The following is a 21,916-nucleotide window of genomic DNA, read 5'->3' as shown; positions in this document are numbered from 1 at the left end:
TGTAGCACGTGTTTAGCGTCACGATGGGTTGTTCTGACTTATTTAGTTACAGGGATGTGAATGGTTAATAAGACGTGCATACGACAGGCAAAACTTAGAACTAACTGACGGCCGTTGCAGTCTCATGTACGAAGGGTGATGATCAGGATAAAAGATTAAAGAGCGTCAAAGCCGGCCCGGCTTCTGAAACAGAGAATGCCGAAAGTTGTTTTGCTAGCTTCTAATCTTACTCTATTGCTTTTCGTGACAGCAAATAGCCACTGACAAAATTTCAAGCATGATCACTCTTCTGGTGAACAAATCGCAAGACGACATTGGTGTGTCTGTTGTCACCGAAGGAGCAGTGAATCTTGTTAGTGCTGTGTTCAACATCTTAATGTCAGCGTCATATAACGCCGATTTCCGTCGAAAGGATGCCACGAATGATGCCGATCAAGAAAAGGTGTGTTTCTTTTTATGTGAGAATAAATATTTGGTGTGGTCATTTACCATGATTCAACGTGCGCTGAAGAGCAATACTTGACTTCACTGTCCAAGATTTGAAAACAGCTTAAATCTTTAAAAGCACATAACTGCTGTTGTGGATAAAGAGAAGACGTTTGCCTGTAGAATATTAGGCTTTAATCACCAAATCTCTTACTACAGAAAACATGGCGGCCAACTGCAACCACGGGGATTTCAGGCTCATATAATAAAGTGAAGTCACACTACATATACAAGACAACGAATTATAATGTAACACAATACGTCACGCAACACTCGCAGTGTTTAAGTGTCTAGTTTCTAGCGTAATTCGCAATGTCATTTACACCACAACAGCTTTACTCTATGCTAAAAAAAAATAACAGCACTGACGTTCTGATCATTATTCATGCAGAAAATCTCTCATTCTTATTCTCTACAACCATAGGGGAGCAGGGATGGCGCAGTGGTGAGAGCACTCGCCTCCCACCAATGTGGCCCGGGTTCGATTCCCGGACCCGACGCCATAAGTGGGTTGAGTTTGTGTTGGTTCTCTTCTCTGCTTCGAGGGTTTTTCTCCGGGTTCTCCGGTTTTCCCCCCTCAGCAAAAACCAACATACAGCTGATTCCAGCTGGCTGTAAGCTGTGCTCCAAGGTCGCACATGGACCGTATAGCGGCTGCCAGAGGCGCCAATGTATGCTTTCGGTTCGACCTTGTTGAGCTGCGTCGTTGCTGTACTTTGCGACGGCGATTAGCCTCGACAATTATTATTATTATTATTATTATTATTATTATTATAGGGTTGGTGCAAGCAAAATGTTCTAACAGCGTTTTCCGTTCACTTTTTCGCCATTAGAGTAAGGAAATAGCTTACCGAAACATGGACAATTTTGACAGAGTCGCCGAGGCTATATTCAACAAGCAGTTGCCCGGGCAAAATGACATCGAAATTCAAACCAAGTCCGCTATACTGACCTGCAGAAGGGCTAGGGGCACCGCTATTGCCGACAAACCCCTCAGGGCAGGAAATGCAAGTGTAAAGTTTCCAGATATCGCGGATGTACTCGGAAATAGGGCAGTGGATGTTCAGGTATACGAGTATTAAGTTTTGGGGTAATTTCATTATTATTTTCATTCCCTGTATTTGAATGCTGTTGTGGCTGCAGTTCAGCCAGATTGTGTATCCACGGACATTCTTCAAGTGCTAGGTAACCGCTCACTAGTCGTGCTTTCCGTCATTTTGTGTTTTCGCATCGCGTGGTGCTTAGATATAAACAAAATCGTTTTCCATCGGATCGTATCATGTGTTACCGAAGACCTAAATGGTGAGAAACAGTTTTTTGTACCTTTTGCGAATTGTTGTGAGTCTTTTTCTTGGCGATGTGTTAGTATTTAAGTTTATTTCTTTTCATTTTTGTCATCCAGATTGTTATCTCGGGTAAACCGTACATTCGTGTAATTCAGTGTTAAGGAAGCAAATTGTGCCGAGCAGTACTCGCTACCTGTGAATTAACGTCGTTTTGGGTTTGAAACTCTTCTGGTAAAGTTACCCAGAAACAGCCACATCTGTTCTCAGCCAAAGGTTATCTTGGCAAGCGTTTGAGAATGTTTCTGGGCGTTTGCTTCATTGATAACAGTACGATATTAATAGTTCTTTCTACGGTTACCTGAGTAGTATTTAATCCGGTAAATGTACATGTAGGCCATCTAAATACTGCAGTAAGGAGGGCCATAATCAAGATCGCATTGAGTCTTTTTTCACGTACGCCCAACGAGCTGGCGTAATGGCCGCAATAACGAGATCGCCTTTAAACGGGGTCTGGGCATCACTTTTGAGACTTTTCTTGGTTGAAGGACCAAAATCTTGTCTTTCTTTTCTTGTTTTAGTTGTTGTACATCCCAACAAACCCTTTCACCTGGGACAAGTCAAGCGAGTTAGTAACAACGTCCATCCTAGATGTCAAAGTGATAGCGTCACTTGGCCTAACCCGCCAAGTTATAAACATTTCCAATCTAGCAGAGGAAATCGATCTAGAGATTCCTTTCGAACCATTAACCCCTTTGTCAGCATCAGAAGTATTCTTTAAGCAAAGAGACAATGAGAGTATACAGTACCACATTTCTGAAGTGGATACGACCAATGGCGCTATGGAATTCTATGTGAAATCACTTGGAGAGCAAGAACAAATGACAATTTTAGTAAAGTACGGAGCAAAACCTACAATCTTGGAGTACGACCTGCAGGCAAAATTACCCAACTTTTCGAGCTGCTCTTCTGAACACGACAACTGCACGGAGAATCCTTACGGCATTTTCCTGCCAAGCACATACTTGAATAAAGAGGGTACGTATTACATAGGTGTGAAATACGAAGCTGGAAGTCAGCGCGACGTTCATAGCCGAGAAAGGAGGGATTGTGGGAAAGGAGGACGTATCAAAAGGTCACTAAACTGCATTGAATACAAAGATCCACCTCCTACCCAACCTCCGAATGGAAAGTTCGCTCCAAACCAAGAAGGCTATGACCAGTCCAAACACAGCAACTACACAATGGAGTCGTTGGGCCTGGGATGCAACTATTGGAATCCTTCTAGTAACCAGTTCTCCGGGGGTGGATGCAGGGTAAGGGGGAAATATTAACTTTAATGTTTGCCACATTTTTGGATGAAGAAGGTTATTTCTACTTGGTTACATATGCCAAGTTTAATTTTGTATATGACACCAGAAAATCAGACAGGAACACACCAGGCCAAAGAAGACAAGACCAGAAAACCTAATCCAGACCAGACCAAACGAAAACCCCTCCCACACCAGGCCAGACCTAGACCATACCATATCTTACCTCTCAAGGTTTTGCTTTGTTTTACCCTCTGACAGTTGAAGTTTCTCTTTCCTTTTTAGACTGGCCGCCGACGTACCCTATCACGAACCTTGAGCTGTCGTTGCAAGCATTTAACCTCGTTCGGCGGAGGCCTCCTTGTGAAGCCAAACCCAATCGACTTCGATAAAGTGTGGATTGCCTTTGATGATATTCATAACAATATGGCTGTACTGGCTACAATGATCAGTATATTCTTGTTATATCTTCTGGTCATAATATGGGCACGGAGAGCTGACATAAGAGATCGTGATTCCCAGGTGATGACCAATGAATGTCAAGTATTTACAGCTGGGGGACATACAGGGCCGTTAAATGTTCTTACATGTGCTTTTCAGAATCAACTGGCTTTCCGTCCAAACGAAGCTATTTATTTATTTATTTATTTATTTATTTATTCTTTTATGTTATTTTCTCACTTCTGACCCCAAACTAACAGTGTTTATTTTCTTTGGAAAAGAGAGGAAGTGATGGGATCTGTTAAATTGAAGGAGGGTATTTGCATTACTAAGAAATGATTTCTGGTTCAGCGAAACAACTAGTGTTTAAATAGTAATGATCAATGAAAGTATTTCCCTGTACATTCAATGAATTTACTTTCTGTCTGTCAATTATACTTCTCTAGAAAGGAATTGTCGTCATCGGGAAGCCGTGGAACCATAATGCTTATGAAGTTACGATATGTACCAGTAAGGGAAGAAATTCAGGAACCACAGCTCGAGTTACCTTCATCATTGTTGGAGAAAACGGGTCTAGCGGTGTAATTCCATTGAGCAAGCTCGCCAAAGTGAAGTTTAGCAGAGGTTCTGTTGTCACCTGCACTATGTACCTTCCAAGCTCGCTAGGCCAGTTGCTATATCTCCATATTTGGCATGACAACGCGGGCGATGATCCCTCTTGGAATCTCGATCACGTGGTTGTCTGGGACACTCTGAGTGACGAAAGGTGGAGTTTTATGTGCGGAGAGTGGCTGGCAGTTGAAAATGACGATGGGAAGACGGAAAAAGTAATCTACGTTGCAAACATAGGCGAAATGTCTAATTACAAGCATCTGTTTTTGTCAAATAGTGCAAATGGTCTTTATGACGAGCATCTCTGGATTTCAGTAGCCGCCAAACCACCGGCGAGCAGCTTTACTCGTGTGCAGCGGGCTTCGTGCTGTTTGTCGATTCTGTTCAGCACAATGATCGCAAACGCCATGTTTTATGATAACGGGAAAGCTGACACTTCTCCTGTATTTTATCTCGGTCCTATAAAGATCAGCATGCGTCAACTGATGATAGGGATCCAGAGCAGCTTGATCATATTTCCCATCAACCTGGGCATAACTCAGCTGTTTCGTAAATCATCCACAACGACTATCCCTGTAGTCGAGGAGAAATTCAAAGCTACGCTACCTACCAAAACTACGCTGCCTAAGTCAGAATTAACGATCTTTAATCGACGATTCGGACGGAGGCCATCGTCGCGTAAGTACCTGCCTTTGCCATACCAACTACATATCACAAGCAGTATGTCTACCATCACCTCTGGTTCTGAGAGCACTTTCAACTTCAAGACAGATGACTCTATAATAACCAAGGAAAAAAGGAAAAGATATTTCTACCGCTTTTTATACTACCTGGCTTGGATATTGTGTTTCGTGTCGGTGTTTGTCTCAGCGTTCTTCACCTTGATGTATTCCCTCGAGTGGGGAAGTGAGCGATCACAACAGTGGCTTTTGTCATTCTTTGTGTCTTTCATTCAAGATGCCGCGATCTCTCAGCCTGTAAAAGTTGCCCTATTTTCAGCGTTGCTTGCTTTTCTCGTAAAATTTTCCATGGAGCAAAGAGAAAAGCACCGTCGAGTTAAGACACGGAAAATGAAGACAGATGATGATGATGATGGAAGTGCGTACTCGACCGAGGTTCAGCTAGGTGATGAGGTTGCAGGGGACGATTCTCTACCATTGCAGAAAAATGTGTTACAGAAGGCGAAGATGAAAAGAATGAAAGAGATTAAGTCGTCCGAAGTCATGACAGACGTGTTGTTCTATTCTCTGTTTCTTCTTCTTTTACTCATAGTGGCTTATGGGCACCGTGATCCAATCACGTATGAGATGACCAATCACTTGGAGAATATATTTCATGTATCGGTGAGTTGTTTTTGCGCGTTCCTAAATTACACTTCGTGCGGAAAGTGAACAACACGAAGTGGGGCGTAGCTGAATGATATTCTGTATTTTGATTTTTTATCCATCAAAAATGACTAGTTGTTCGCCTGGTGAGATTGAAGTTTCGACAACCTGAGCGGAAATCATCTTCAACTACCCTCGCCTGGAAATTACTCCAGACGAACTACTGATACTCCTGGGTTCAAACCAGTGTTCTATTAAATTATTTTCAGAGTATATTATTTTGCTTTACTTTCAAACTACAAATACTTTGGATGTTTATTTATGTTTCTGTTCTCTTTTCAGGCTCAACATTTTTCCGGCATTTGGGACTGGGTTCGCGATGACATCATTCCAGCTGTTTTTGTCGGTCCATGGTATAACGGAATGCCTGCTGCGGACTCAGAAAATGGACTGTTGATTGATAGGAATTCAGCTCTGGTTGGCATGGTTCGTCTTAGACAGCTAAGAGTTTTGAATGGTAAGAAAGAGAGCACATTATAACTATGTGAGTGAACTTTTATTGACCAGATCCTTAGCCCATTGCAAATCGCAGCAAACTAGGGTGGTCGAAAGGGAAATGGGGAAAATCCACCCACATTGTAGGTTCCACTTCTTCACTGACTCTGTCTGTCTGTCTGTCGACTGACTGTCTGTCCCTCTGAATGTCTGTCCCTCTGTCTTTCTGTCTGTCTGTCTGTATTTATATACTCATTTGTCTACTTTTCTGGGGCTGTGTCTATATCGGCCAGTAAACGTTTCCACGTCATCACAAATCCATCATTTCGTCGCTCTGTAAATGAACATTATTTTTAAATGTTTCGCGTTTCATCTTGTTTGCGAATTAAATTTTACATTTGGACTCACATAAGCAAACCTTTTGCCTTTTACTGTAATTACAAATCTCACGGAATGTCGCAAATCTTGTTTTTGCGAGTCTTTCACCATTTTGGACTCTGCCGCCACAAAGTTTCAAGTAAAAATTAAAGAAGCTACGTGTATCAGTTCGGAGAAGCCTGCTTTAAATCAGCAAATTCGTCATGTTCATTTGTCGCTTTCATTTTAATTTTTCAGCGCGTTTTTCTCTGCATTTGCCTGTTGTTCTTTTGGTTTCAGTTCCAATTTCAATTTTGTTCTTGTTATGTAAGTTATTCTGGGTAACACTTATTGAGCAACTTGTCTATTTAAAATCACTCTAGTTGTAACTGACGATGACAGAAGTTACTGTCGAAACATGTATTCAAAACTGAAAAGCGTGGTGCTTTTTTTTTTAATTCTCCCAGAGTATCTACTTAACACAAAATTAAGTTAACGTAAATCGTTTTACCTTGCAGACACGTGTAGTAATATTCCATTTATACGATATTTAGCCAGAGGTTGTTATGGCCTGTACAGCTTTCAAGACGAAGACAAAAGCCTCTATAAACCTGAATGGGTCCCTGTTCCTCCTAATATACCAATTGGAAACATATCATATGACATGTGCCCCAGGCCATGGCGTTACCATACAGCTACGGAGCTCAAAGGCGTTCCGCTGTGGGGTACGACAACTGTATACTCGGGGGGAGGATACGTGGCAGAACTTGGTTACTACCCCGCTAAGTCGCAAGAAGTGATCGATGAACTGGCCGATTACGAATGGATTGATCGACGCACGCGCGGTGTGTTTGTAGAGTTCACTGTTTACAACGCCCAAGTAAACTTGTTCAGTGTTATATCGCTACTGGTGGAAGCCATGCCAACTGGCGGAGTGGAGACATTCCGTAGAATTGACACCATACGCGTTTACAGATACGTAGGAGAGCTCGCTAACGTCGCACTAGCCGCGGAGCTTATAATTGCTTTGGTCATATTGTTCTTACTTTACAAGGTTATCAAGTGTATGTACCATCAGAGGCTGGCATTCTTCAGGAAATTTTGGAATTTGGTAGATCTTTTGCAGGTCCTTTTCGCACTCGTGTCTATTGCTTTGTACTTTGTCAAGATGATAAGTATTAACGCAACTATGAAAGACTTGAGCGATAACCCCTTCCTTTTTGTCAGCTTTTCGATGCTGCTCACGTGGAACGAAATTGACACCTACATGATCGCGTTTGTGGTGTTCCTTACAACGATCAAGTTCCTGTACTTGTTGAGATACAACAGCCACATCAAACTTTTAAATCAAACGTTTTCTAACATGCGACAGGAAATAATTCTCTTCATGGTTCAATTTCTGTTCTGGTTTCTCCCTTTTGTGATCATGTCTCACATATCATTCGGAGCTCATTTACAAGATTTCATTTCGCTTCCATCGGCATTTCAAGCCATGCTCAATGCACTCCTCGGTGCTTCCTATTTTCATGATTTGGAACAGGTTGACCGTGTTATTGGCCCCGCTTTATTTTTCTGTTACAGCATTCTCATGGAACTCATACTTCTCAACATGTTCGTTTCAATCATAAACGCAGCTTTTGGGAGTAGAGAAGCCCATCTTAAACCTTCGGAAACGGATCCAGAACTTATAGAGTTCATAATGAAACGGTTGAAAGCAATCTTGGGCGTGAATTTACTCTCTTCGAGCGTGGGCCCTGAGCAGAAATGGTTCGTGGATGATTCGAGTGACGATGAAAATGGCTACAGGATCATAAATGCAAAAAACCGTTATAATGTGTTGAACAGAAAGCTAGCTATCTTGCAGAGCAAATTCAGGGATGTCTCAATCTTAGAAGAGGAAGAAGAAGACGAAGATGTTTTGCTGGAGATGATGCTGAGGAAACACGAACAAGACAGTTTAGCGTCTTCACGAAGTGAGTGCTCAGGAACAACAGAAACTTCATTTTAAAAATACCCTAGTCTACATGGAACATTAAGAATGTTTCTTAGTTTGAACTTCGTAGTCTCCGTTAAGTTAAAGGTCCTAAACGACCTATGGACCAAACTTTAAACGACAAAAAAAGAGGGAAGTTCTCAAAATACTCCCGGTAGCTTTAAAAAAACCGAGACTTCAGTCTACACTGAACATTAGGAATGTTAATTTTAGTTTGAACTTCGTTGTCTACGTTAAGTCGAAGGTTATAAACGACCTATGGGCCAAGTAAAACCAGTTTTATATCTACATAGCGGAAATTAAAAGGGAAAAAGTGATTGTAATTACTGGTGAGATTATTTTGATACGCAATTATATCCATTTATATTGCTTTATTAGGGACGAAAATAAATCACTATTATATATTTCACAATTGTGCTGGAGTGATTGCAGCTTTCGCGTAGAGCAAACCTCTTAGAACTGCTAGTAGATCCTGAACTTCCCAGTCCCAGCCCTTCTTTGGTGGTTTCCGTCCATTGTCTTTCAAGAAAATCCGCAAAAATCTTGCAAAAAAAAAAAAATCCGCCAACGTTTTCCCTGTCACTCTAGGGATCCGCCCCCTTCCCTTTTTCTCGCGCCTCCTGTACGGACTCGTGACTCCCGCGCACTTTCCTTCGTTTTCCCACACATTTGGTGTAACATTTTTTTGTTGATACGCTAATACAGATGATTTTGACGATAAGTCACGCAGACAATAAATTGTACATCTGCATGATAAGGCAATGTAAAACTTTATGTTAGTTCATTTTGTTCAATGGTCAAGGTCATGTCCACACTTTGTACCCGAGCTCGGTGTCCGAGGACGATTCTAGCAGGAAACTAATGTGAACACACATCTTAATCGAAGTATTCACACCAGAATTCGGCCACAGTGCCCGAGCCGGGCACAAGGTCTTGACCTTGTACTCGGACACTAAGAGGTACTTGGTACTTGGAGTACCTATCGTTTGAACGTAACACTATTATTGTGCCACGTGGTATTATTAAATACTATCCACATGATATTCCACTCGGCTGCTGAGGTGTTTTTTGATGGAGGAGAAATTTTAATGTGTCTTGACATAAACCTGGGTGAGGTCAACAAAGGGTCATCGGTATTCAGAATGTTCCATCTTATCACTCCTTGATATCGAAGTGATTGTAAATGCGCGCTTGCGTTGTCGCGAGTTGGCTTTGTTCATAGACTTGGCTAATGAGGTGCTGTTTACTGGTCGTTACAGGGAACCCGGGGGAGTGCTTCTAACACTTGTGCTGGTGAGACCAATTCCAATGCCGTCATTATGTATAAAGTAGCTCTGACAAGCTCAGTTGAATTACAACTACCGATAAGGGACAAACTTTAGTTAACTGTTTTTGATTACGAGTATGTTCGGTCAAAAAGTAATAATCAACAAGATAGATATTTCTCAGTATATACTTTATTCGGAAATTGCTATATGATATAAAATATATAAGTTTATAAATAAATCTCTTCACGCTGCTTCTTGCTTACAATTGCAATGTTTTTTTTACTAATGCGGGTAAGCTAATACTTTTTACAGCACACGAAAGGCGCAAGGATGGTGGCTTAATCTACTTATAGTAATATTTTATTAGAAATCGATCAAACCAAGTTTAAAAACTTCGTCGTAAATGAGTCTGTCGGTTTAGTTCACCGATTTGTAGTAGTCTTTGAATATATGGTGTTACTGAAGCAACATTTTAAATTTTTCACGCACTTGAGAGTGTCTAATGAGGCATTGATTTAAGAAAACAAAGTTCATTTATGAAATCTCGGTTGTCCAAAACGGCACGATATTGTGTTCTTGAAGTTGCGTCATCAAAGACTGTTAATAATTATTTTTCATCGAAGTCTCGGTCCATATCCGCCACAACTTCTTTGGGTTCATGGTTGGTGTAGTTCACAGGTCTCTAAGATCGACTTTCTCGACCTCATAATGATTTCCCAGTGTGATACCTTTCCAGCCACTCCTTCACTCCTTTCATGTCGTAACCCATAGGTCCTGGCCCACCTTCGTAAACAACCCTTCCGTTCTGGACGATGTGAAAGCGGATGGGAAGAGCACCGTAAGCGAAGTTTGCTGCGTCAAGCATTGTATCCACCACCACCGGACATCCGGGAATTTTTCGGGCCACCTCACACGCGGCGCGACATCTTTCGGCTTGTGTTCTGTGCGTTCTGATTTCGTAGTTGTCCTATAAAAAGACGTGCATGTAAAAGGTAACTTAATAAAAGCGTTAAAATGTTTTGTTGTCTCGAATGCATGGTGGGAGAAGGATCACTTCAGAGGTCCAGAGTCGATACTGGTGCAGCCATTTCGGGCTTGCAAAGACCAATAGGAATAGACAGATCTTTTTGCTGTAATATAAGCTACTTGGTGTCTGAAAAGTTGTACTGGTGACAGCTAAAAGGTACTGAACGCTTATATTCTTGAAGAGGAAAGTTGTTCTATTGCTTCTTAGCCTCCTAAATGCGAAGTTGACATTGATTCGTACGGCAAAAATTAATTTCTGGGTTTTGTACATGTCCTAATTTCATAAAAATTCATAAAATATTGACTCACTTTTAACGCCCATCCGTCTGATGGGTGTGCTTCTTCGATGTAAACAACGCAAAACTCAGCGACGTGGCTGAAGTGATTGGCCATTTTCAGAAATTCATCTAACTGGCTCATGAATATTGGGCAGGTACAGCTGCCAAAGTTTAAAACAAGAGGCCGTCCAGATTGGGACATCTGTAACAAAGGAAAACAGTGTTTGCCAGTCAGTGACACCACTGGGCTGTTTGGCGCTTCGGAATCTTGCTTTATCTTCTTGTTCAGGTCTAAAGCCACGCTATGCCATACGTTCTGGAGCATTTGATCAGTGAATAAAGAGTCCCAATACGAGGTCACCGGCAACTTTACTTTGGTAACGGCATCAAAAGCTCCGATGATAAATTTCCGAAAAGCAGGCACCGATTTCAGCAAAGAGCCAATTGAAAAAAACAGCAGTAGCATGCTGTAAGCTGTGAACATTTGGACGGCTTGGACAGTCTGGACAAACATGTTGACTTCACTCTGTCCGGGTGCAGAATGAGTGTCTTAACAACCCTCCAGATGTTTTCTAATCATAAAAAACGATGTTAATATGTGGTTCGTGCCTGATCTTCCCACTGGATACACAAAAACAATAGATTGCTCAATTCTCTTTAAATCCGCCTGAGTTACATTCTTGCTTGATTGATTATCGCATACAATCAATATATCGGTACAATAAAGCCTACCATTGAATTTTGCAGGAAATACCGATCCCAGACACACATATTTGGACGCCTTCAGCGCATTTCCAGATTTCAACAATTAACACCCTGTCTCTATCACAAGACAGGCTTCCTCGTCTATTTTAAAACTTGAAAAACATGCTATCGTGGCTAAATCAGAATTAAGCAAATAGACTCTTTTGTCTTCTGCACGATAATATTATCAAACGCGCGCCAAAATAACAGGCAATGTGTTTTAATGGTGTTCTTAAAACATTTCCAGCTATTTAGCCTTAGAATATGAAGGGTCCTCCACGTTAGGTGCTTGTTTGAAAGATTGGTTTCTGTCCATAATTTTTTGAGGTATAAAACTGTTCGTGTTGATGAAATAGATTGTGTGCACACTATGTAAGAGCTCACATCGTCCACAATACTCAAAGGATTTAAGAATGTAATGCGACTAAATGTTCTTTGGAAATTATTCCTTGGGGACAATTTTGGCTGGTTTTGAAAAAGCACGTCCAAAAACTCGCAAATAAGTAAAAAAAAAAAAAAAATGCCTGGACATGATCCAGGTGGTTGTTTTTCTGGGTAGAAAGCTGAGGTCAATTTTTGTTTGAATTTTTTCAGTATTTGTTTTTCAAGTCTCATTGATATTCCTGTTACCATGGTGTTAAAACGATGTTTTTTCTTTACTAAACCGTGTCTTCTTGTGACACCTAGAGAGTTCGTGATACTATGTAAACACTGCAGACAGGCAGGAGGTAATGAGGGTTGCCGGAGTCATCCCATCACGTACATCTTTAAACGAGCGAAGGGGATCTTAGACATGTCCTTAGCTGAATTCTAGTACCGTATAAATGTAATTGTACACGAATATTGCACCCGGCAATCTTACACAAACAAACCTCCCAGTTACAGAATTATATTTGAAGGCAATTTTCAACTGGTACTAACTAGGAATGATTTATAAACAGAAACTGTATATTGCAAGCACGTAAATCCGTCCAATTTCTCTTCCGTTTCGACAAAAATGAGTCATGGAGGTGCAATCACAAAAATGTTGAATTAGCATTTTGTGATGATGCGATTTTCTATTTTGAGTTCTTCGGTTAGATCACTACGTAATTGTTTACGAAGTCGAGTCTCGCAGGGAGCCCCAAACAGGTTTATTTGACGGGCACAGTATAACTCTGAGGCCGTGTTTTGTGCCTTTTCCCGGAAATCTCGATATTTAAGCCTTACATCTTAGAAGCCAAACCATCGTGTGGTTCATAAGCGCCACATTTCGTGTCGTTGTCTTGAAAACATAGCCTGATTTCGTGGCTCTGTAGGTGCTCATGACGTCAATGGAAGGGGCTTCGTGTACTAGGGAATCACTGAACAAAGAATCATCCTTGTATTTAAAAAACTACAAAACAGAGAGGCACGCTACGCTGGAAAAAAAGCTCATGCAACGCAGTGGAAGTCATGGTTTTAATAACTTGGGGGTAAAGATCTGTAAAGATTTCAATGCCAGGTTGATTCAGTCTGCCATGTCAACAAGCTAGCGCGGATTAGCTGCTTTGTTCTCATGATGGTTCAAAACAAATTTTAGTGAGTAGTTTCTGAGAATAAGGCACTTGATCATGGTATTGTGATGAACCGAATTCTCCCAAGTCATATGATACAGAATGTTATAAGGTAAGAAGGGAGGATTTGGTTTCTGAAGAATGCAATAGTTTGGTCCGTTTATGATAACCATTTACACGAGTGGTCGTGTTGACCAGATGAAGAAATTGTTCATTTTGAACCTCTCGTAAATGAGTTGATCATATAGCCGGGTTACTCAAGTTCATTAACTCGATTTTCTTTGCATAAAACCTCCCAATAACCAATACGCAAATTATGACAACAATACTGAATAAGTCTCATTCAAAATCACGGTACGTTGACGCATTTAACGGCCTTGAATTTACAGTTGAACCCGCTGTCTATATCTCAAGGAAAACGAAAAATCGTTGGAAATAGTAAATGAATGAAAAAGAATATCCACGGGAAATTATTTGATTTCGAGATGGAGTGGGTTAGAGTAATCGACTTATCAGTTATAAAAAGAGATGGAGCTCGAGGTTTAACTGTATATTGGTGACTTAAGATGACAAGGCAGAAGAGAACCGGGCAAAAGGCGCCGACCGACGCTAAAAAGAAGCAGATAATAAAGATTAAGCTTGCGTAGCAAGAGTTCCTGTACGAACGTAAAAGCTTTTTCCACATTCCGACCGCGCGCCCCATAACTCTCATGCACGTCGATTTTTTTGCTGTCGCCCCAATTTTTCTCGCCATCAGCAAGCTAGAAAGGTTTTGGTCGTATATGGAATAGGCCAATGAAGATTGAAAGGCGGCTAACCGGTTCAACAAGGTTGAAGTCCTGAATGCAGAAAATGGAACACTGAATCTAGGCTAAAGGGGCAAATTCCATCTTCAGTCTTCTTTACATCTTACTTCTCGCAAATTGAATTACCCTCGCCCGTGATGGGCTCTTGCATTGGTCCAAATCAACTGAAAAAGTTTGTACAACACTTCTAATTGAAAACAGTTCCTATTGCTACACTTTAGTTGAATGAGCCAAGATGTTTTATTTGAGAAGCGGCTGGTTCCGAAAAGAAAACGGCCTTACTGAGTACTTTTTGTGTTGAGTGCCCAAAACAAAGCAATTACATTGGCCAATCACGATTAACGTAAACAGGACAATGGACAAATTAGAAGACGAAGCAAGAACATGTCACCAGAGCGAGACGCGGGTAAATGCGCGTGACCAAGTCGTTATTGTTTTTTTTTTTCCGCATTTGATTGGTTGAGCCGATGGTACCACAGGGGACACAGACAATCTAAAGAACCAATCAAAACTCATAGTAAGAGCATGTAGCTGAAGTGAAGCGAGGAGAAACGTGAGCGCGCGGCTTGCAATTGGGTTTGGTTTTACTTCAGACTGGATCAGAAAGTGGCGTTAGCTTTTATACCAATCACGTTGCGTAACAATGTGAAACCAGATACTTTACCAGACCCAAGTAAAGAAAAAAACAGAGTAAAGCAAAAAAAAAAAAAGCAACTGGGGCTTACTTTCTATAGTATCTAATTACGTTTTTTTTTATTGAATAGTGGCTTGTTAGTGTAATGGCGGCAAATGGACGTTACGGCGGCGTCTATGAAGTGGGAACAAGCCCTTTTGTATGTAGGATGGGACGCATGTTGGAGGAGCAGTAAGCAAGCTGGTGCACACGAAGCGGATTGAGGCATTAAAATGTGTTGTACATGTATTGGATACAGTTTGCATGAACGGTGCTCATGATTCGAAAACGGGACTATGACACAAGGAAAACTGTCGCTGCAACATGTCCCTGCTTCGTGTTCTCGCCACATGTCTCCTAGTGTGTGCCGACCTTCAGACATGGCAAAAGATAACGTAATTTGTCGTTGGCCAAGTTTGCGTCTGTGCTTCTGGATTAGGATTTTTTTTTATTGAATAGTGGCTTGTTAGTGTAATGGCGGCAAATGGACGTGTACTTTAAGGTCGGCACACACTAGGGGATACGTTACGGCGGCGTCTATGAAGCGGAACAAGCCCTTTTGTGTGTAGACAAAGGACGCATGTTGCAGGAGCAGTACGCAAGCTGGTGCATTATGCTGGCATTAAAATGTGTTGTAGCGGATACAGTTTGCAAGAGCAGTGCGCACTATGCGACATTGAAAATTGAGGTCATTTTGTCCCTGCTTCAGTGACCATCGAATTCAAACCAGCTGAATTTCATGCAACATGTCGCGGGTAACAGATTGTTCTCGAAAACGGGACTGTGACACGAGGAAAACTGTCGCTGCAGCATGTCCCTGCTTCGTGTTCTCGCCACATGTCCCTTGGTGTGTGCCGACCTGCATGGCACAAGATAATGTAATTTGTCGTTAGCCAAGTTTCCGTGTGTGCTTCTGAATAGGATTACGACACTTGTCTCGCTTTGGAAAAATAATCCCACAGCTCCTAATTATTTAAAAAATGACTCTAAAATGCCTGCACGTTCTCGCCAGTAAGAGTACAAAGTCTCACCAGAGCGATCACGTCCTCTAGTCCTTTTTATTCATCTTGTACCTATTAAGTATTCATAGCTGTCTTAGTCGCAGGCTTTATATTGCTGTTGTTTCACGCTCGGCTGGGCTGTAATACTTTAAAGATTAGTTGTGATTTTATGGGATTATAATCATCACGAATTCAGTTGTTCAGATTATTTGTTTTATCTCTTAAATATGAATTAAACGTTTCGTCATACAAATGGTCCTCTAATCAAACAAGGCATAACTGCAGACCGTTGTAAGGCTTCACAGCCAAACCCCAAAATTGTTGTTTCCTTATATTTTAGGAACTTGAAAGAAGACCAAAAATTCTGCGTGAACAGAAGTTAATCTATTAATGTCATTAAATTCAGCAATTAGACTAATACCGAGCCATTTTATTACGAAATAGCAACCAGACGCAGCCGAATCGACTAACACTCGTAAAATAGGACCGGAGGGATGGGGCACTCTTATAAGGATCTGTATGGGAAAGCTCCACACGAAAGGGTTCCTTTATCTTTTTCAGGCTTGGGCATGGGGTGTATAAAAAAATGTAGGGCTTTAATAAGTTGAAGTAAAGAAAAGGGTACGATTAAAACCCATTATTTAGGTATATAAAAGGGATTTTCAAATTAAAATAGCTCGTTCTGAAAACTTTAGGAATAAAATTTAGGATTAAAATTTCGGAACATTTTGGTAAAATCATTTGCTCGATTAATAGAATCGTTTCCAGGATAAAACTTTGTTGGAAACTCCCTCCCCCAGAGAAAAATGAGGGTACGTCGTCTAATTGATTAGGCAATATAGGATAGCGGCAAGAACAGTCAAAACCTTACAATCCAAGGCCCCCAAGAACAGAGTAAATAATGAAACCAATTTTACACCGCAGACGTTTAAAATAGACAGCGAGTGCCTGAAACCAAAGAAGCAGATCAGCTAAAGACTGGGCGCCAGCGCTCGAGTGACATTCAAAACGGAAGATAAAAAAAAAAAACAAATCGGCCAGGAAGAGCGCCACGTTTTCCTCAATAAGTTGCACGTCAAATAGAAACGCCATAACCTGCACACGAGCAAAGTGGCCCATCATTAGGCCGGAACTTATCACGATTTCTGCAGCACGAAGCGACGGGAGTATTTCCACTCCCCCCTGGACAGGATACTCGTCCACCGCAGGGTTACCCCCAGCATTAAATTTACCAGAAGCCATTTGTACAGCTGGCTGGAGAGAGGCACTGTGAGAGTTAAGTGTCTTGGCCATGAGAAACGCATTAGAGTTATTTTTAATTTAATTTATTTAACTTATTTTTCTCCTTCAAACAAGAACAAACAAGTGTAAAAAACCACATCAGCAAAATGAATCGATCACTGACCACAGAGTAACAGTTAGAATATGCAGAGTTTTTCTCGTCATTGAAGATGAGGTATCCTAAGCCAAATGTATTTGGGAAAGTAAAACATGTAATAAGGCTCTCTTATTATAGAATTCCTTTGCTAAAAACTATGTACGAGGACTTAAAACAAGACATCGTCTTACAAAATGAGTTGTTTGTTGATTGTGCAATGTTTACTGAGTATTGCTCGAGAGGCTTAAAGTCTCTATAGTCGTTACATGGTCCAGCAGTTCCGACTTCTGGCCCGCTATCTCCAACACGTAAGACATTTCAGTTAAAAAATAACATACTTGCCTCATTGCAAGATTACTATTCACGTAAAAAAAGCTCTGATGGTTTGGTATGTGCATACTTTAAGGGCCGTACCACTTATATATCCCCGGATTTTCTTTAGATCTAGAGATTCCGTGCTCCTTGATTAGACATACCGACATTGGTCTAAGTAACTCTTTGTTGGATTAAAAAACTTGTGGTTTGTCCGAGATTAGTACTAGTGTTATATTATTGTCAAACCGCTTTGCTCCAGATCCAATTGTAAACTCTTGCACAACTATCTTCAGTTTGATATCTGAATATTTCACAAACTTAACCTATTTGCTCTCTCTTATTTACTGAAACGGATAAATGATTTGACACAATATTTAGGAAAGGCCGGATGAGTTGTTTTTTTTTGGCAAATCGTTTTACTCGAGCTCGTGACTCACGAGTCTTCTATAGCATATACATGATAGTTCCAGACCACTGGGGTTCGAAAGTTGTCGACTATATGTATAAAGCTGCTGCGTTGTTTCTCTATGGATAGGCTCTCCCATATTATAAGTGAAAAAGAGCGCCATCCGGGACTCGCATACTCGAAACACTCAAAAATGCTCTAAAGTAGCCACGAAGTCCTCATCTCCCCTTTCAGACAGTTTCTCGAGAGGTATTACAACAGCTAAGTATTCCGGCTTGTAGGATTAAGGACAAACTGGGCTCCTGGGATGAGTAACTGACTGGGCCAGGATAATAGCGTCAAAAGACAAAACCTTTCAGAGACACGGTTTCAGAAACCTTTTTTTTGCCCAATAATTTCTTTCCGCCGCAGTTCCGAAGCGATACGTCTAAATTCTCTTTTTCCGTAAAGGAATAAAGTAATATTTTGCGGGTATCATACACGCCTGTTACCATAAATGCACTACTGATCATGTGTTGAACACTATCAACAAAAAGAAAATTGTAGTGTCAGCACGCAGGATGGCCACCCACATTTCAATATCAACAAGCTGCCAATGTTAGGGTTACTATGTGAAACTGTTCTCGACATCGCTAGAAATGAAGAGTATCAAGGTTGAAGAAAATTTTGTTTCCATGCTTATGGAAAATTTTTGCGCGGAATGACAGAACTGGACCCAATAAGTTGCACAGTCCCCTGAAAATGGACACCGCTTTGAAGTCGTTGAAGTTGTTGCTGGTCTAAAGAGTGTATTTTGATAGGAGAAGAGAGAAGCTGAAGGGAAAGAGAACTAATGAAATTGCAGAGTTTGTAAATGTTGTCCAGTTTTTTTCACACCAACAAACATTGCGTAGGCGTTCATTCCAGGTAATTGTATCAACACGTTAAACTTGACTAACCAGCTGGAATGTCCTTTCAAAAACATATCGCCCAGATGCCGGTGTTTAGTAAAACCTTAATAGCCTTTTAGCGTAGGAAATAGCTTATTGATATATAAGCCAATACCACAAAAAGATTAAATATAATGCGTTATTAACAGCAGCAAAGACATTTGAAGAAGGAGCTGATTTCAATGGTTTACGATTGTGTTGCCCATCCGGAGCAAAACAGCAGTCAGCAAAGGTTATGCATCGACGGGTACCCAAGAAACCGTTTTGTTGTTCTTACATTCCAAGCCTGACAAACCTCTTTGTCTTCTGCGCATTTGGTGCAAATGGACCAAAAAGACAAGTTAATATCTTTCACAGCAATCGCACTCTTTTATGAGGGTGGCACGTGATGAGGGCCAAAATAAGTGTGTGACTCGTGGACACGATGGATAGCAACTAACAGACACGTGCTTGTTAGAAGTAGCTAAAAGCATATGCGATACGCGAACAAGGTTAAAATTCGTGCGAACGTGTCAAAAACGTAAAATGCCCCATTTGGTACCCTCTGCTATTACTTGATCAACTTGTACTAATACACAATACACATGTACACATGTTAAATGAACATCTTTTGCAGGCCAGATGAAGACCCCTGCCCAGTGTCAAACGTTAATTCAGTAATTGCTTACTGATTTAATAGGAAGTGCTTTGCTTTTGTGGTTAGATCTTGCAAAGATATTTCGAAAACGGTGGCTTTGATCACTGAATAAAGATCCCACAAGAATTACTTGACTGAGACATTAGACGTAAATGTATTTAGAGAAAGCAGTTCTGATACTCAGTGACAAAAAAACGTAAGATTTCGCTGAGTTAGTCTATGATTAGAGAACCCTAAAGACTATTTGTTTACGTAGCTACACGCTGCTGACGTATATACAAATTGGATGCGAAGACGTATATACAAATGGTGAGAAGTCTATTCAGTAACAAAAAATACAGGCACTACTACCATATTCACATGTTTCAAACAATAAACGATAGGAGTCTGAAAAGAAGAATATATAATATGTGATCTATATAATGGTTATTAATGCGAAGGAATGTGGATCAAACACTGAAGTTTCCTTTTTTTAATTACTTTTCCGTCAAAGATGAGAACGTGAAAAGCACTTATGCTACCCATTCTTACTAGAAATTGTTAACTAAATTATCGTCTTTCGCTGTCAGAACTAAGTATATGTTGTGGACATGGTATGCTTCACTAAAGTTTCCAAAGGGCATTGACTCGAGTATGCCCGCCTTCTTAAAGTTTTTCAAGGTTTAATTAATTTATCACTAGAGCAAAATCCATTTTCATCTTGTTACTCCTGATCCGGGATTTCAATGTAGGCTTATAACCAGAGCCGGAAACGCCTGACGGCTTGGCAAGGCCAGGGTTAGTTTCTCTAGTCTTTGAACCATGCCGGAGTGTCCTCTTGATATATCTTTTTGATTTGATTGCCATATCAGTTTTTGCTTTGGACAGTCTGAACCCTTCTGTGGTATTTCTTCTCTTACGCAAAGATTCCTCTCTTATCGGCAAAGGAGAAACTTAACACCAGTTTTCTCTGTCAGTCTCTCGCAACATTTTAAACACAACGTCATTGTTGTAGTAACTTTGCTCGGTCCAACCATGTCTTCACCTCTTGCATTCGGTATTTCATGGGCCCTGGGCCACCCTCGTAGGCAATTTCACTGTTTTGCACGATGTACAGTCGAATTGGCACAGCACCGTAGGCGATATTTGCCGCGTTTAACATGGAATCCACCGCCACAATACAACCAGAAAGGTCGACGGATGTTGTCATCTTCTGAGCGGCCTTACATCTCTCAAGTTGTGTACGGTGCATTGGAATGTCACTGATCCCCTGATTAAGATAAAAACAAGAGCAGTATAATCATTTGGCTCTTTTATTTTAATTTTCATCTAATTGTCTGGAGTTTGTTTAGTCAGCTCTAACGGCACTGTGTCGAGTTTGTGGCACTTCTCCAAGTTTGGTCGATGGCCACCGCTTGACAACAAAGTTGTTTACATCGATCTCATCTGTGCAGGCCAGCAAATTATTTAAAGTGCATTTACATGTTAAAAATAGACATGAGCACAATGAGCTGCACACGGTAAAAAGGAAAGTATTTTTTGTTACCTTAAATGCCCAGCCATCTACTGGATGTGCCTCTTCGATGTAGACCACAGCAAAATCGGCCACCTCTGCAAAGTCGTTCTTTAATTGTTGGTACCTTTTCAACATTTGCATGAACACTGGGCAGGTTGAGCTCCCGAAATTAAGCACCAGAGGTCGGCTGCCCCTTGCAAAGTCCAGAAGCCGGTGGCAACGTTTTCCATCGACCGACACGACTGGAGAGTTGTAGGCCTTGCCGTGCAGTTTGACTTTCTTATTCTTGTCAGCGAGCACGCAATGATAAACATTCTGAAGCATTTTCCAGGTAAACAGCGAATCCCAGTAAAGTTCCGTTGGCAAGGAAGTGTCTGTCATTTTGCACATAGCAATACTGACGAACGACTTGAAAAAAGGGACAATCTTTAAGAGCCATCCGACGGTGAACACAAAAACGAGTGTCGTATAGAGGAAGAACCTCTGCATGCCTTGAAATTCCACAAACATCTAGACTGCAATCAAAGAGCTCACCAATACTTGGTTTCGAATCGTTCCCGAATGAACAAATATTTTGTTTGTTACTTTTTATATACGCGCCTACTCAGTCCACGTAAAAAAAAATCCGCTTTCGGTGAGTGACTTAGAACAATACGGTAGCAAATCTACTGCCCGGTGTATAATTACCACAATTAAAAATGACACCATGTCATCCCACGGTGAAATGAGTAGTGGGAGCGGAAAACCCTAGAATATTCTCAGAAAAATGAAATCTTCGAGCAGAGAACTCTGCTTGTCTTGAATATTTACTCCTTTTTCTTTTTTTTTTTTCTTATAATTCCTTACCTTTAAGTTTAAAATACGAAGCCATACATGGTCCATGTCGTTAATTGTTATATTTTGTGGTGACTGGTGCCAAAAACCAGTCACTCGTTTCATGACGCAGGAAATCGAAATTTGAGTCCACAAAACGCTTAACTGATGTTATGTGCTCTTAATTTTTGATTTTGTGATCTTTATGGATAATTCACTGACGTTTTTTCGCTTTCGTGCTCAAGGTGTAAAGTCACTGCACAATTATCGTGATTACTAAGAGTCAATAAAGCCGCCATATACAAATGTA

At 40.9% G+C, this 21,916-nt stretch overlaps 3 protein-coding genes across 5 annotated transcripts in view; 1 reads left to right on the top strand and 2 right to left on the bottom strand.

The window, feature by feature from the left end:
* The window catches only part of LOC110041858 (polycystin family receptor for egg jelly-like), a 33,698-nt gene extending 24,984 nt beyond the window's left edge, over positions 1 to 8,714 (top strand). For all 3 annotated transcript variants that reach the window (XM_020747183.2, XM_020747184.2, XM_089297837.1), the window contains 7 exons: positions 251 to 442; positions 1,320 to 1,553; positions 2,351 to 3,085; positions 3,365 to 3,601; positions 3,967 to 5,475; positions 5,800 to 5,974; positions 6,828 to 8,714. In XM_020747183.2, the coding sequence (XP_020602842.2) occupies positions 251 to 442; positions 1,320 to 1,553; positions 2,351 to 3,085; positions 3,365 to 3,601; positions 3,967 to 5,475; positions 5,800 to 5,974; positions 6,828 to 8,317 (4,572 nt within the window). In that variant the 3' untranslated portion in view covers positions 8,318 to 8,714. The remainder of the gene's footprint in view (positions 1 to 250; positions 443 to 1,319; positions 1,554 to 2,350; positions 3,086 to 3,364; positions 3,602 to 3,966; positions 5,476 to 5,799; positions 5,975 to 6,827) is intronic.
* Positions 8,715 to 9,741: 1,027 nt separating this feature from the next.
* On the bottom strand, positions 9,742 to 11,392 carry LOC110041859 (type I iodothyronine deiodinase-like). The gene is made up of 2 exons (XM_020747187.2): positions 10,906 to 11,392; positions 9,742 to 10,537 (listed from the first exon to the last, which is right to left on the bottom strand). Exons 1-2 carry the CDS (start codon positions 11,386 to 11,388, stop codon positions 10,274 to 10,276), a joined length of 747 nt encoding a protein of 248 aa, XP_020602846.1. The 5' UTR covers positions 11,389 to 11,392; the 3' UTR covers positions 9,742 to 10,273.
* Positions 11,393 to 19,424: 8,032 nt separating this feature from the next.
* On the bottom strand, positions 19,425 to 21,432 carry LOC110041843 (thyroxine 5-deiodinase-like). Its single transcript, XM_020747166.2, has 2 exons — positions 20,824 to 21,432; positions 19,425 to 20,547 (listed from the first exon to the last, which is right to left on the bottom strand). Exons 1-2 carry the CDS (start codon positions 21,301 to 21,303, stop codon positions 20,281 to 20,283), a joined length of 747 nt encoding a protein of 248 aa, XP_020602825.1. The 5' UTR covers positions 21,304 to 21,432; the 3' UTR covers positions 19,425 to 20,280.
* Positions 21,433 to 21,916: the final 484 nt, after the last annotated feature.

This window comes from Orbicella faveolata, unplaced genomic scaffold (assembly GCF_042242905.1).
Source record: "Orbicella faveolata isolate gen_17 unplaced genomic scaffold, um_ofav_v1 contig_3, whole genome shotgun sequence".
Lineage (NCBI taxonomy): Eukaryota > Metazoa > Cnidaria > Anthozoa > Scleractinia > Merulinidae > Orbicella > Orbicella faveolata.
This window is presented reverse-complemented; position numbering and strand designations above follow the sequence as displayed.

Excerpts from the sequence above, each read along its gene's own strand:
- LOC110041859 (XM_020747187.2), bottom strand. The coding sequence starts at position 11,388 with ATGTTTGTCCAGACTGTCCAAGCCGTCCAAATGTTCACAGCTTACAGC. Across the intron at positions 10,538-10,905 it reads CAGACGGATGGGCGTTAAAA|GACAACTACGAAATCAGAAC; the intron begins GTGAGTCAATAT and ends GTCTTTTTATAG.
- LOC110041843 (XM_020747166.2), bottom strand. The coding sequence starts at position 21,303 with ATGTTTGTGGAATTTCAAGGCATGCAGAGGTTCTTCCTCTATACGACA. Across the intron at positions 20,548-20,823 it reads TAGATGGCTGGGCATTTAAG|GGGATCAGTGACATTCCAAT; the intron begins GTAACAAAAAAT and ends TATCTTAATCAG.